The 14,752-nt window shown below is 44.8% G+C and overlaps 1 protein-coding gene across 2 annotated transcripts; it reads left to right on the forward strand.

Moving 5' to 3' along the window:
- Positions 1-1,802: 1,802 nt before the first annotated feature.
- Positions 1,803-8,179, forward strand: aoc2 (amine oxidase copper containing 2). 2 transcript variants are annotated; one of them, XM_088906363.1, is made up of 5 exons: positions 1,803-1,883; positions 2,793-4,366; positions 5,502-5,787; positions 7,010-7,142; positions 7,710-8,179. In XM_088906363.1, the coding sequence occupies exons 2-5, from the start codon at positions 2,806-2,808 to the stop codon at positions 7,995-7,997; spliced, it is 2,268 nt and encodes a 755-aa protein (XP_088762489.1). In that variant the 5' UTR covers positions 1,803-1,883; positions 2,793-2,805; the 3' UTR covers positions 7,998-8,179. The 2 variants fall into 2 exon arrangements, with proteins under 2 accessions (XP_088762489.1, XP_088762490.1); XM_088906364.1 differs by lacking the exon at positions 1,803-1,883 and having other exon boundaries at positions 2,395-4,366; positions 5,502-5,688.
- The last annotated feature ends 6,573 nt before the right edge of the window (positions 8,180-14,752 follow it).

Raw genomic sequence — 14,752 nt, forward strand, 5'->3', positions numbered from 1 at the left:
ACTCAGGGCACACACATGTACACACTCACACAAGGGCAGAGTTACAGAAGGCGATTAACCTACAAGGCTGTACTGAGCAGTGGGAGGATGCTGGAGCTCCCAGAGGAAACCCACCTAAACCTGGGGAGAACATGCAAACTCCACACAGATAGCACCCCAGGACTCGAACCCAGGATCCCAGGGTTGTGAGGCAGCAATTTTAACCAGTGTGCCGACGTGCTGTCCTATTACCTTAATTATTATATTTTTTACAAAGATTAATTACCAAGAGGAGAGTCACACACCAAATGTCACTGTCCATGTCACTGTAATTAAAGTGAGACGCACGTCCTCTACCCTTCACCACTAACTTAACATTTCCACTTGTACACGGGATTAGTGCCGTATATTGCTGAATGCTGGTTTATTTATTGCCGTTTTCGTGTTGACTTCGCATGACTCGCCGGTAATTCCCCGCGAACTTGGCTCGACTCCCGCAGCTCAATTATCTGTACGAGAGCAGTTCTGCTTTGCTAAAATGTACCTTGAATTAGCTGTAATAACAGGATCTTGGGTTGCTAATGCGCGGCACATTCTTGTAGGAACGGAGGAGTAGCCGAGACCAGAGCGAACAGCGCTGACAAATGTTTGAACACATTCCAGAGTTTATGGAAACGCTCCAGATCTCAGTGATATATTGGACAGCAGTTGAATGCGACGAGACCGTGCAGTTTGTTTTTTTTTCTCTCCTGAAACCCTGAGAACATGAAATCCGGAAATGTATTTGCACTGAGAGTGAGAGTGTTTTCTCGTGGCTGGAAAAAAAAATCGCACTGATCGTGCAAGTCTCAAAACAGTCCAGAAAAAAAAACTATAAAACAGGAGGGTGAACGAAAAACAACATTGTCACGAGTTCTTTCGTTCCTTGGTCGTTTCAGATTGGTCTGAGATTGTTTCCATTTACTGGGTTCCCAATTCAGCATTTTCATTAACAGCCTCCTGTCATTACTGTAACAGCAGTCAAATCCTTTATAGCCAGACAAACGACGGCGGGAAGGGACGCACCTACAGATAACTATGTACCCAAAAAAAAGGGTAAAAAAATACACTCCTCAGTTTCCACTTGCCCCCTCTGTTCTCGGTCCTAAAGTGATCGGGGGAGATGGCTCTGCCTTGGTCATTCGGGGTTTAAAACACTCGTACCGGGAAATTAACACAACTGACACGCAGTTACCAAACGAGAGCCCTTCAGCCCTTTGATACGCTTTGCATAGCTGCGAGTCCAAATCAGGCTACGTGCTGCGTGCTGAGAAACACAAACCGGTTGAACTTTATTTAGAAGCGAACGTGCTATTCATGTAATAAAGGGCAAATAAAAGTGGCTGTATGAATACGCTTCCGCGATGTTAAGCAAAGGTTAAGAACACCATACGGGCAATACACACCAAGACAGGACATGAGAAGGACGGATCAGAGCCAAAGGAAGACGCCGTGGTAATTCTTCTTGAAGGTGGTCAGGTTCCAACAGGGGCATAGCGAAGTCTGACGAGTCGCACAGTATCCCGGTTCCTGTTCTGCACACTGGCTGCGAACATCGCTCCACATTGCGACTGTTCGTGACTTATAGGTTTTATGCGCTCCGTCAGACGCCTAAAACGTACAGGTTTAGTACCGGTACCGGTGGAAATTGATTAACACAAAGGGCTGTTTCAGAATCTGAGTAACGCCTTCCTTAATTTCGTCAAGCGCTTAGGCGCTGTTAACTGGGCACTGGACTGGGGAAGGAGACAGTCTGTCCAAAACTGGCGACAAACTAAAATTAAATCTTGGCGTTCGTGCAAACCTGCAGAACAGAGGAATAACTCAGTTTGCTGAATCTGTAGCCAGAGTCGACGAAAGAAAGGGTGGGTGAGTTTATGAGCCTTTCGGGCCAAGAATAAATATTTTAGGGGTGTCGCTTCAATCCCAACAATACCCCGTTTTGAGAAACATTTCACAGCACGACGAGCGCAATTTCTCAAATCGTCTCAGAATCTGTTCAATTTACTCGAACAGTAGCGTTACCTTGGCGCACGAAGAATTACATTCAGATTAAATTGAACCCATTTCATGTCTTTTTCCTTCCCTTTTCTCGGTCGCTCTTCAGCTGTTGGTGATTTAAATTAAAGGTTCCCAATCCTGCTCCTGAGTGAAAAACTACGCCGATTTACGTACTAACACAACAGAACCCCTGCGTTTTCATTTAAGCAGCAGGTGTAGATACCCAGAACAGGGGCTGGGAACCCCTGTTTAAGAGGCAGAAAAGAGCTAGAATTTAGATGCCACAAAGCTACTTAAGTCGATGAATAAAAGCTTTTCTTTCCATATTTTAGGATTTAAAAGCATTACATTACATAGAGCGTGTAAATAGTTTATCTCGGAGATGCGCTTTTTCACAGATTATGCAAAAAATTAGGGGATAGTTAACTATCTCTACAAAACTTCCGCCAAAGCACCTTCCCATTCCCAAGACGCTTTTATGCACAGCTTTTTAAACAGAATAACATCAAACCGTTAACTGGGAGGCCTGAACTGGTGAGGATAGCGAAGATGTTTTTTTTTGGGGGGGGGGGGCAGACTTTGTTTCCCGCTCCACTGCCACGCAGCTGTGTGGACTAGGGGCTTGGAGGGGAGGACTCATTTCGCTGGACTGCACGGGGTCTGGCTCGGCGCCTTCCTGTTGCTTCTCTGCGGGCTCTATCCCTATACTGTACCTCTCCAGCCGTCCTAACGCATAGCCCCCACTGAGACGCGGCTGGGTTTTTATTTTACAGGACACCAAAAAAGATGAACACGATACTGAAATGCCTCTTGACTGTGTTTGTGTTCGCTTCGGTGGTCGCCAATATAGTCTTCATTATTTTGCACACGCCCAGGACACCCAAATGCGCTCTGGAATTCCTGGATGCGCTGAAAGGCAAGAAACACGATGACAAAGGCCTGGTGTTCGCGGATCTGACCAGCGAAGAGTACACGCAAGTCCGCGATTACATGTGGAGCGTGTCCGCACTGAACATCTCCCGATCTGTATTTGCGGAGCCCTCCGAAAACTTCCTCTTCCTGATTGAGCTGCATCTGCCGCCGAAGAGCGAGGTACTGCGCTACCTTGACAAGGGCGGCCCGAGGCCCAGGAGAGAGGCCAAGGCCGTGGTGTTCTCCGGGTCAAAGCGAAGCATCTCGGAGTACATAGTGTGGCCGTTACCGAACCCAGCCCATCACCAAGACGTCACACAGAAGACATACAACCAAAAATTGCATATAAACGCCCGGACTGTGACTATCGGCGAATATGTCGCACTTTTTAAATTCGTCCACAAAGAGGTGTTCGGAAAGGTGAAGACCATCCTGGAGGAGAGTTTCGGTTACAGCGAGAGCAACACTCTGAACCCATTTGAGGGCATGCCCCGGGGTATCCAGTCGGGGGACCGGCAGACCTGGTTCTCCTTTTTCCGCGACAGGGGTGGCTTTTACATCCACCCCGTCGGGTTTGAAGTCCTGATTAACCACAGGGACACCAAAAGCTCCATGTGGAAGGTGGAAAAGGCGTTGTACAACGGGGAATACTTTGCCAGCCTCGATGAGCTGAACGAAAAATACGCGACTGGTAAAGTCAAGAAAATCCGTTACAAAGAGAGCGGAGACTACGGTTCTCTGAAACCGAGGCACAAGCCTACGGGATTCGGTCCTCTGCAGTACGACGTTCAAGGCAAACGCTACAGCGTCAGGAACAACCAGGTGCTGTATTTAGACTGGAGCTTCGCCTTCGGCCTCAGCTCCCTGACCGGCATGCGGGTTTTCGACATCCGCTTCAAAGGGGAGCGAATCGCTTACGAGCTCAGTGTCCAGGAGGCGATGTCGGTATACGGTTCGGTCACCCCGGGGATGATGCTCACCAAGTTCATCGACTCCAGCATCGGGATAGGGCGGTTCGCACACGAGCTGGTGCGCGGCGTCGACTGCCCCTATACGGCCACCTTCGTGGACACGTACCGCTACATCGACACCAACTTCACCCAGAGGTTCAGGAACTCCATCTGCATCTTCGAGCACAACACCGGCCGCCCGCTCAGAAGGCACTTCTCCGACTTTTTTTCCAACAGCTACGGGGGGCTGGTAAACAACGTCTTGGTTTTCAGGACCATCACGGCCATTGGCAACTACGACTACATGTGGGACTTCGTGTTTTATCAGAGCGGGTCCGTGGAGGCCAAAGTGCACGCCACGGGTTACATCTCTTCCTCGTACAAGACTGAGGACAACCTCCGGTACGGGCATCAGGTGGCAGAAAACACACTGGGCAACATTCACACGCACTTCATCAACTTCAAGGTAGACCTGGATGTGTTGGGTACGTGCCTGTATCTCTCCTTTCTTCATTCTGTGGCCTTGGTTGGCGTTGAGGCTGGCTGGCTGTTAGCTCATATGGTCAAGAAGGCGCATCGACAGCCGTCTGATAAATTTGTTTGACTAGAACTGATAATCTGTGGTCCTGTTATAGTTTATGTGTAACTATAGATAGAGGCAGCTAGTCCTGTACTGTTTTACCGCTTCGTGCGAAATAAGGAATTTCATTCAATTTAATTAATACTTCGTAATTTAATTTCAATCATCCTGCAGGGTTTAATAGTCCACCCACTTTGGTTTCTGAAATTGGCATTTATCTTAAGTAGATCATATTTGAACGAGAAACACAATTTTATTTTGTCATCTTAAAACACCAACGAGCAAGATCCGGGTTTAGGGTGAACTTTTTCGTGGTGAGCAACACCTCAAATAACTCTCCGGCTCAGGATACTAACTTTGGGATATGAAGACATTTCAAGTTAATGCTGCACAAACAGAGGGACAGTCTGATAAAACATACCAACAAACCAGTCCTGAAAAATCAGCTGACGTGAGAGGTGTTTCTCCAATGGAAATGTCTTTTTATGCCAATCTGTCTTTTTCAAAAGCTAAAAATCCCACATGTTTTGTTTGTAATCTATTCCAACCCCATGTGTACTGCACCTTCCTTTGAGTGAAATCTGCATTAGTGAATACTTGAATGACAGCGATGCGCTTTTTTTGGATGTCTCGGCGGTGGGGAAACGGCAGGTCTAGTCGCGCTGATGCCCCTGTAAAGTTTCGGCGTCCCATCCGGAGCGGGTCCCGAGTTCCGTGTTCGCTTGGCGCAGCGCGGATCTAGGAACCACAGGGTTCAGATACAGCCAACAGAAACTGCAGCCAAGGAAAAGGGCCGCTACTTCCACTCTGTTCAATTGTGCAAAAAAATTAAAACTGAAACGCCTAACATCACGATATAGTATTTTTAAGGAAAATAATATAAAGTCCTTCATTAATTGGTGAATTACGTTGCCGTTTATTCTTACCATTAACTTGGTGCCTTTTGTGTGTCTTGAGCTACAGTTCTGAATTGTTACTATTAGTCCTCATTGCCTGGCCGACTGCTCTAATGCCGCGCTTTTCATTCGCTTATTTTAAAGGCAGAAACAATATGTTCTTGACCAAAGACATGGAGTTTGTCAACGTTTCTCTGCCCTGGATCCCCGGAGAGTACGCGCAGATCCCCAGGCTGGTGGAGAAGCAGCTCAAGACCGAAGGGGAGGCGGCGCTGCGCTACGACGCCAAGACGGCCCGGTACCTGCACATCGCCAGCAACCGCACCAACAGGTGGGGGCACCCGCGCTCCTACCGGCTGCAGGTGGCCAGCTTCACCGGGGACCACCTGCCCGAGGCCGTGCCGGAGGAGAGAGCCATGTCCTGGGCCCGGTGAGTTGCTCCCCGGGGCAAGCGTGCGTCATAACGAAGGCGACGACACAGCGAAAACAGCGTTTTTATTACGTCAGGAAGGGGGTCTGTGCAGTTTTCCTACAGCCATGACCCAACAGCACCTAGGCTTACGTCATGCTTTCTTCAAATTGGAATTTCAAATTTAAAGCTTATTGGCGTGACCGGTTAATTACAATGTTGCCAAAGCAGAGACAACTAACACAACATTTACATATACAGTAAAAACACATTTTAGGACATTTACATACATCACATAAGAGATAGATAGATAAGACTTTATAGATCCCGAAGGGAAATTTGTATTGTTTTTTAATTGGTAAAAATTGGTAATAAGGTATTATTATGAGACAGGCTCACTGTTCCTCGGGCTGGGGCAAGATTATCACCTACTGGGCTGCAGCTCTATTGAGTTTCTTTCCAGTAGGACATTCAGATTCTGGCAGGTTTGGGAATTCTGGGGTTAGATTTGTTAATTAGACAAGCATCTAATTTTCTTCTCTCCGAGCCTTTCAACCGGAAGCGGAAGTACACACTAACTCAACAATACACACTCGGTACCGGGCATGTGAAACAGAACGTGTAACTACATTAAACAGAACATTCACGCAAACACATATTTACTGCCTTCCTTCAATGTGAGCTCTGTCAGGTTCACCACAATATACTAAGCTCCCTGGTATTTAAAATACATTATTTTTACTCGTATAATTTAATGTCTTAATTTTAAAGGAACGATTCTTAAAAGAAAGGATTAATTATTAATATTGAAGCTCCTTCCCTTTTAACAACTATCTCAATTATGTCAAAACATTTTTTGTAATTCTCTTTTGTGAATCAGGATGGGTTTATATATAGGAGATGGAATGGAAATTTGGACAGGCGTTTTGGGGGCAAAGTCCGGTAACCCATCCTTAAAATACTGTGAACATGCTAGCTACTGATATACAGTGCCATCTACTGGCTACCGGCTGCCACAGCACAATGAAAAAGTTTTTCTTGAAGTTCAGCAGTACTGCCGCACAAGGTCACCTAAGAGGCACGTCTGAGTAACTTTCGTCAGTGATTGTCTGACTTTGAAATAATTCAAAAGCATGATTCTGCAACTTGAAAACAGCAGTGGTGTCAGGGTTGGGAGACGGGTGGCGTCTTTCTTTTCCAACTTGGAATAAATATATTTTCCTTTTGTTTTAATGGCATCCAGGTACAAAGTGGCAATCACCAAGTACAAAGATGAGGAACAGACCAGTAGCAGTCTGTATAACCAAAACAACATCTGGTCCCCAGCGGTCGACTTCAGTCAATTTATCAAAGACAACGAAAACATCGAAAGTGAGGTGTGTGCTGACATGTTAGTGTAGGTTTTCTGCACCCAGTGAAAGTATCTGGGCTAACGGCAGGCTGCACCTGTGGCTACAATCTCAGCAGCAGTGCACAGCTGGCCATGAGGTGCTGGGAGCAGGCCAGGTACAGCTGGCCAGAGGAATGGTGGTTCACCTGACACAACTGACCTCTGACCCTTGACCCCAGCCAGGCCCCTAAGACCCTGAGCATGCACACTTTGCAGGTCCTGCGGGCAAGAAAGACGAACTGGTGTTACTAAATTAGGAAGAACGAGAGAGAGATGACGACTGATCACCTTGAATTAAAAAATATCAGTACATTCACTTGTGTTGTAACTGGCATCCTGAAATCTCCAACTTTTCAAAACCGCAAAACTGTGTTCCAGAAAATTGAAAATTGATTAAAAAGCAGATTAATTGAAGTTTTTTTGAGTGATAAATAAACATCCCTGGAGCATCTAGGGTTTTGAATCCCTGATATTCTCTTTCCGATGCAGGTGAAATGGCAGGCTTTGAATGTAGAACAAGGATGATGTAACGGCTTATGTTTTATCCTTTAAGGATCTGGTTGCCTGGGTAACCACTGGGTTCCTCCACATCCCTCATGCTGAAGACATCCCCAACACCGTTTCCGTGGGCAACGGCGGCGGAGTGATTCTGAGGCCCCACAACTACTTTGACGAGGATCCCTCAATGAACTCCCCAGACTCTGTGTACATCCACCCCTCCGAGCCAGCAGACAGCTGCACGAACAACAGGTTCGCCTGTCTGGCCAAGGAAGTCTGCGCCCCAAGTCTCCCCACCTTCACCTATAATGGCTTCGAGGGGGTCATGAAATTCGAGGAGTGAAACATGCCAAACTGAAGGTCAGCGCAGCCCAATCCAAGATGAGTTATTAGCAGTGTCTGCAAGCCTAACGACTTTGAAAATTAACAAGAACCTACACTGACAAATGTACACCCCTCTTCTTTAACTTGTGTGTTGTTGGGTCATATAATAATCTGTGAAAAAATAAATAGTTCTTAATATTCACTTGTCACGTGGAAAGCTACAGTGATGCTAATGGTAACCGATGTCTACGGCGCACCGACTCTGTTCCTCTTGGTTTTCCACTGGGAATATATACATCTCGAATGACAGAAAGAATAGGACCCAGTTGTTGACTCAGCCATGCTCAATTAAAACATTGACTGCATTTGTAATGGAGTCAAATTCGGTGGGTAAATTCAGAAAAGGGGACTGAACAGTATGGGAGGTTGGATTTAACAGGATCAATTAAAAAATCCCAGTAACAGGTCTCTCCGAAAACCAGCTTGGGGGTGATCTGAAGATATAGGATTTTGGTTAATTTAACTCCGCCACCCCTTTCCCCACTGAGCATTATTAGTCTATACCAGTGGTTCTCAAACGTTTTGGACCAAGTACCACCCCGAGCAAACCAAAGCATCCAAGTACCACATACAAGTCATCTTTTCATAGGAGCCACAGAAAATCTCAATGACCAACATGAGCGCGCGCGCACACACACATAATAAAAACAGCGCTAAGCACTTACCATTTCAGTGAGAGGGGTGAGCCTGTTTAGTCGAGCGAGTGTGGGTGATCTATCGGAGCTGGCATCAGTACTCCTGGTGTCTAGTCCTTTCAGCCATGAAATTTTTTTTTGATTTTTGATCATTTGTTCTGTTGGCGAACATGGCGCTAAGCTGTGTTTCTGAAAGCTCGAGAGGAGTATGAACACTCAAGTATTGGCGCGCGCTGTATCAGCGTAGCTAAGTATGAAGGCTGTGTATTTAACACATAAACTAATTTGATTAAAATAGAAAATTTGAAAAACCTGTCTCAAGATTTCTGAAACCAACTAAAGTAAATTACAGATGAAAAATGTACATCATTTTTAATTATTCAATTTCTAATTCCCAATTTATCAGCGCACACCACAAATTTCCAGGGTCATCTGGCGTACCACCTGGGGGCGCTCCGCGTACCGCAGTTTGAGAACCACTGGTCTATACTGCAAAACCAGAAGGGTTGTGGGGCTTGAGAGGGGGCAGTGTTGACTGTGAGCGGTGAGCAATGTAAGGTCAATGTGAGGCCACTCGCTCAATAGTCTGGCCCAGGTAGGGGCTGCTTTTTGACGTAACCTAGACTGAGCTGACCGTTCCCTTAATCAGATCAATAATTTTCCCTCCACTCCTGAAGAGGTGATGGTTTAATGGTCCATTAACAGTGGTAGAATGAGGCCCTCAAGGACTGTAACTCTGTATCACTGAACCTAGAGGGCTGTTGATCCAGGCGGAGTTTCCAGGCCAGATGCTCTGGGTTTTCAGCATTCCTTCAAGATGGCTCAAACAGCCTCCTCACAGCCTTGTTACCTCTCTTAGGTACCATGGACTGGAGCTGGACCACCGTGGCCCTGGGGAGCCACAATCCAGCAGGTCCTTACTTAAAAGGTTTGGATCATGTGTGAGTTTTGCTCAGTTCAGTAAATTAACGTATTCATTTAGGTCAGGACAGACCAACTGTAGTCCCCGAGAGCTATAGTGTATTGGAAGTTTTATTTCAGATTAAAGTATCTACAGTAAATTGCTAGACTGATCACCTACTTCAGTGGTCAAAATAATATCGTTCCAAGAGTTAAGGAACTGAAAATTGAAGAGTGATCCATAAACTGTACTGGACTGTGGCTGTCCGGGACAAAGTGTGACCATTCTGGCTCTAGACCATAAACCTCACTTTCCATGCAGCCACTGGTTATGACAGTGGGTTTTGTTTAGCTCTTGACTGTTGTAATTGAACCCCAAATTTACAATTATGATTTTTTGATTGTTTTCAGTTCTGTAATGGTCAGAGGTTTTATTTTCCCTAACAAAACTCAGAAATAACAAAAACATCTTTTTCAAATCAGAAAACAAATATCCATGTTTGTTATCTAATTAACCAATTTATCAGTTTGGCGTTCAATTAAACAATTAAAAGTGCAGCTGGATTGAAACCCAGCAGATGCTGGGGTAACCAGAACTGGGAAAGGCTGGGTCTTGCCACAGTGAATACAAAGAAACAGAGTGGGAAATTTTTGATTCTGTTGGATTTAAAAGATGCCTACTCTTTTAAGTTGTGTAGATGTTTTAAGATAGTTTATATGTGACTTCTAAACATGCAAAAACATCTTGGTACATAGGACAGTACAGCGTTTCTTTGTTTATTGAACACATGTCTTTTTATTTGAAAACAAAACCTTCATTTATTTGAAAACATATTCTAATCATTATTATCCAATAAACAGTTTCTTTAAAAACAACATGGCAATAAGTAACTCTAAGGTGACTGATGTTACATATGACAACAGCTCAAGGTAACAAACTCTCAGGACGCTGCAGGATATATAGTTTTATAAACAGATTTTAATTTAGATGAAGATAAAATATTAAACCGACTGTTTCTAATGGTCATCTGCAGCTTTGTTCTTACTGTTCTGCTGGTAGTGTAATGTCAGTCACTATCAATTTACCTTAATTATAAATGCACACTGGGCTGCATCTGGGACCTTCTATTAAAGAGCTTTAAAATATAAGTGTAGCAACTGAGCCTTTCTCTAATATATATATATATATTCAATTGTAGTCTGCTGCTCACAGATTTTCCAGGAATTAGTTTATCTTGCAAGACAATCTCATTTACTGTATAAATGCACTGGATATTGTGATCTTTAAGAAAAAAAATGAAGAAAATCTCTTTATTTTTCAATAAAAGTTAGAGCGATTTGTGAGAGGGTGTTTTTCCCTGATTGTCCCTCATCTGGGTTGAAGACTGTTTTCTTGCAGTGTTTATAAAAGCGTTGCGGATGGAATGGTGAAGTGATATGAATGAGTGGGCTCTGGGCTTTGTACACAATGTCAGGGAATGGCATGTCCAGAGAGTGATGTATTGCTTCACCTACAATATATGGGACTGCTTTCTCCCCAGATGTGATGTACAGAAATAGCTTTGGCAGAGCTCCTATACAAACAGTACAAATATTTCCTGCTGAACGTATTAAAGCCATCATCAGAATTATGTATTATGAATTTATGAAACAGAATAATGACTCTTTTAATTGAGAAAACTCCAATTACTTGTGTTATACCCACCCAATTTTGGAACAGCCGTTTGTGTGTTTTTCACACCTTGGCTTGAGAATGAACTCTGTGACAGCAGATAGGAAAGAGTGAGGAAGTGTGAGCAGACTCCTCAGACCTGCCTTTGAGATCACCCCCACTCCAGCACTGACAAACTAATTATCTGTATTAAGAGAAGAGTGGCCTTGGAAGACATCTCACATACAAAGCAGCCATCACATGTATATGAAATATCTGGTGGCGTGTGGTAGCATCTGGCATGGTGGCACAATGGTTAGCATTGGTGTCTTGTGACACTGGGATCCTGGGTTCAGCTCATGTGGTGCTATCTGGGTGGAGTTTGCATGTTCTCCCCGTATTTCCTCCGGATGCTCCAGTTTCCACACACGGTCCAAAAACATGCTGATCGGTTAATAGGCTTCTGTGAAAAGAAGTTTAATTGCCAGCAAACATCTGCCTTCGGTCATGCACATATTTACTGACTGCTCCATAAACAGTTCCAGCCCTTGGAATTCGTGATTCTTAAGACACAGAAAGATTTGTGATTTCATAGGCTCTTGGTTCTATAAACCAGGCTCCGGTCGACATGACTGTTCTTGCTTGATGAAGTCCCATGGCGTGCTCTTCCAGACAGCTCTCAGTGCTTTCCAGAGTTCAGCCATGATGGAGCACTTTTCATTTCCTGTTTGCATGTGTAACCCCTGGACTCCGGGTGGAACTGTTCATTTAGACCTACTGATAAAACAGCTAATCACAAGTGCCATGTGGGAATGTGTAAATAATAAAGCATTTAAGTAGCTCTAAAGTTCCATTTCTTTCTCTATCAATCCATTTTCTAACCACTTCCAAATCAGAGTCTTGGGGAGGAACAGGTAGAAGGCCGGTTATGCCCCGAACGGGTCACCAGTCCATCACAAGACTCACACAGAGCCAGACACACACACACCAGAGCCAGTTTTACCACAAAACAATTAAGGAAACCAGAACATGGAGGAAACCCACACAAACTCCACACAGATAGCTCATCATGGTCCAGGACTGAATCCTTCTGCTAGCCTGGCTTTTCTGTATTCATGTGCAAAATAGATCAAACTGCGCACCAAGCAGCTGATGAAAGCATTGATACACATAAACGTATCTATGCACAGGGGTACTGTAGATGTACTGTAGATATATAGGGTGCTTATATAGCTAGTTCAGTGTGGAGCAAAGTGCCATATCAGCTCAACGTGATCTACTTTGGCAACCCAGATGGCTTTTGCTTGCCCTCCAGCTGTGGAGCTCACTGGAATGTGTGCAGGAACTAAATGTTGCTACTCTAGGGTGCCCCGTTATCAGAAACCAGCTGCGAGGACAAGCTGGCTAGCTTTATGAGCCACCGGTGCACATCCATATACTGTGAAAGTAACTTTTACTCATACTGGTTTGAATAGATCAATCAGTGACAATAGTCAACTACAAATCTCACGGGTTATTACAGAAATTGTTACATAATCCCCTTCGCCTTAGGATCCGCAGTTAAGAACTGGCTTCATCGCTCTGTTCTCCTCCCCACTGAGAGCTGACGTGTGGGGAGAGGACTGGAGCACATCATCCAGGTGGTGCTACACATCATTGGTGGAGGTGGAGAGGAGCTTGCCTGTAAAGCACTTTGAGTGGAGTGTCTAAAAATGGGCTATATAAGTGTAAAGAATGATTAATTATTATAACTAATGACATGAGGCAGCCCCTGGTTATATGTCGAAAGGGTGAGTATTTCTGATTTGGTTGCGTAATATTTCCTCAGCTAATCAAGTCACCAGAAAGCTGTGCCCTCTTTATCTGGCAGCCAGCAAGCACGCCGCGATCATGTCCCGAGCACTCTGCTGCTCAGCGCCGGAAACAGCCCAGGCTGCCGTAAAAACCTGCAATCACTCTGCACTTGAACACATTTACCAATCACTCTCAGAGGCGTCTGGTCTCAATGAAAAAAAAAGGAACCCTCCTTCTTCAAAAACGAAATTGCAACACAGAGATAAGGAGCAATAAATGATTTTTCCATACAGCTGGTGCTGGAAGAACATGAATACTCACCGAGTTTTGAAAGCAGGCTGCTCTCCTGATGTGAATTCCAGTTGTTTCCCAGTGGTTTACAATATGAGGCCCCAGCAGGAAGAAGTGAGCTGTAGCTTATTGCGGAGACCTCCGCGGAAGACAATCACTCCAAATCGTGCCTTTCTGCTGAGTCTTTTCATTGGCGCGGTTTCAAATCTCTAATAATCAAACATTAATCAGCTCAGGGGGAGAACACTCAGTCTGAACTTTCATTTCCATAATTAGTGTTAAGTATTGGGTAGGACAGGGGATTGGGCACTTTTGTGCAGCCTAACTCCATTTTACACAATACATTCAATATAACCAGTCTTGTCTAACCCAATGACAGTAGGTTACTTACCTTGAACAAAGAGTGAGGCCAAATTAGCACAATTGATCAAACTACTGTGTACACATGTTTGGAGTCTCTGTGACTGAACTGTCTCTTACTGACACAATCTGCACTGATTCAGTACTGTGTTCCACCACACAGCAATGTGGCGCAAGAGCCACTGTATGTCATTCCTGTGTTCTAACATGCCTTAAATGAAGGTTTTGCCTTGTATGGGAAACCTTTCCCACTAAGGGACTGCACAGCGATTGCACCACAGCACATCCCACCCAGGCTGCTGGCAGCCTCTTCAGCCAGGCTGCAGCTTGTGGTTTTCTGACAGGAGCTGTGCTCTCCGCTGTACAGCCTGTTCCACACTCCAAGCCCCCCCCCAGCCCCTCCCACCACCTTGTTGGGGATCAGAGAACGCCAGAGACACAACAACAGACAAACAGGCAGGTTAATGTGTAACAGGTGTACCCTGTAAAGGAATTAATCAGTATTGGCCTTGTGCATACTGAAAAACAAAAAAAGTAAAGAATTACACAAAAAAGAAAAAAAACATCTGGATTGCTGCCAAATTTTCAGAGCATTTCAGTCCCTCCGCCCCCCAACTAGATAACACAATCTCCCAACAGTTTGTCTGTTATTTGCTTCTGTCGCAGTACAAGTATTTGTAGCTTTGAGCTCCTCAAGACCAGCCCTAAAGCTCCAACACAGGGAAACAATACAACCTCCCCCCTTGTCCACTTCCTCTCTCACACACATACTCAAGCGCTCACAAGCGTGGTGGTGAAAAGGCAGGCGAGCTGATGTGGGTTTGAGCAGCACATAACGCCAATTCTATTTTGCACCCAAAAATAAAACCTGAAGACAATTGCTTGCCAAGACAAGGAAAAAAATTCTGAAATTCTCTTTAAGATGCTTAATGTCCAAATGTGCTTGTCCTAACATATATACTGTACATACACCATACAGCATCTTAACACTATACACTTAAGCACCACATATTGAAGAAGTCAAATTTAAAAAGCAGAGGGACACATGGGACCAGTTTAAACTGAATCTCCAGAAAATCGTTA

The sequence above is a fragment of the Atractosteus spatula genome, chromosome 26 (genome assembly GCF_055471065.1).
Source record: "Atractosteus spatula isolate fAtrSpa1 chromosome 26, fAtrSpa1.hap1, whole genome shotgun sequence".
Lineage (NCBI taxonomy): Eukaryota > Metazoa > Chordata > Actinopteri > Semionotiformes > Lepisosteidae > Atractosteus > Atractosteus spatula.

Bases quoted from the DNA above. Each gene is read 5' to 3' on its own strand.
- aoc2 (XM_088906363.1), top strand. From the start codon at position 2,806: ATGAACACGATACTGAAATGCCTCTTGACTGTGTTTGTGTTCGCTTCG. The intron at 4,367-5,501 runs GTACGTGCCTGT...CTTATTTTAAAG, and splicing joins GGTAGACCTGGATGTGTTGG to GCAGAAACAATATGTTCTTG. The intron at 7,143-7,709 runs GTGTGTGCTGAC...TTATCCTTTAAG, and splicing joins ACGAAAACATCGAAAGTGAG to GATCTGGTTGCCTGGGTAAC.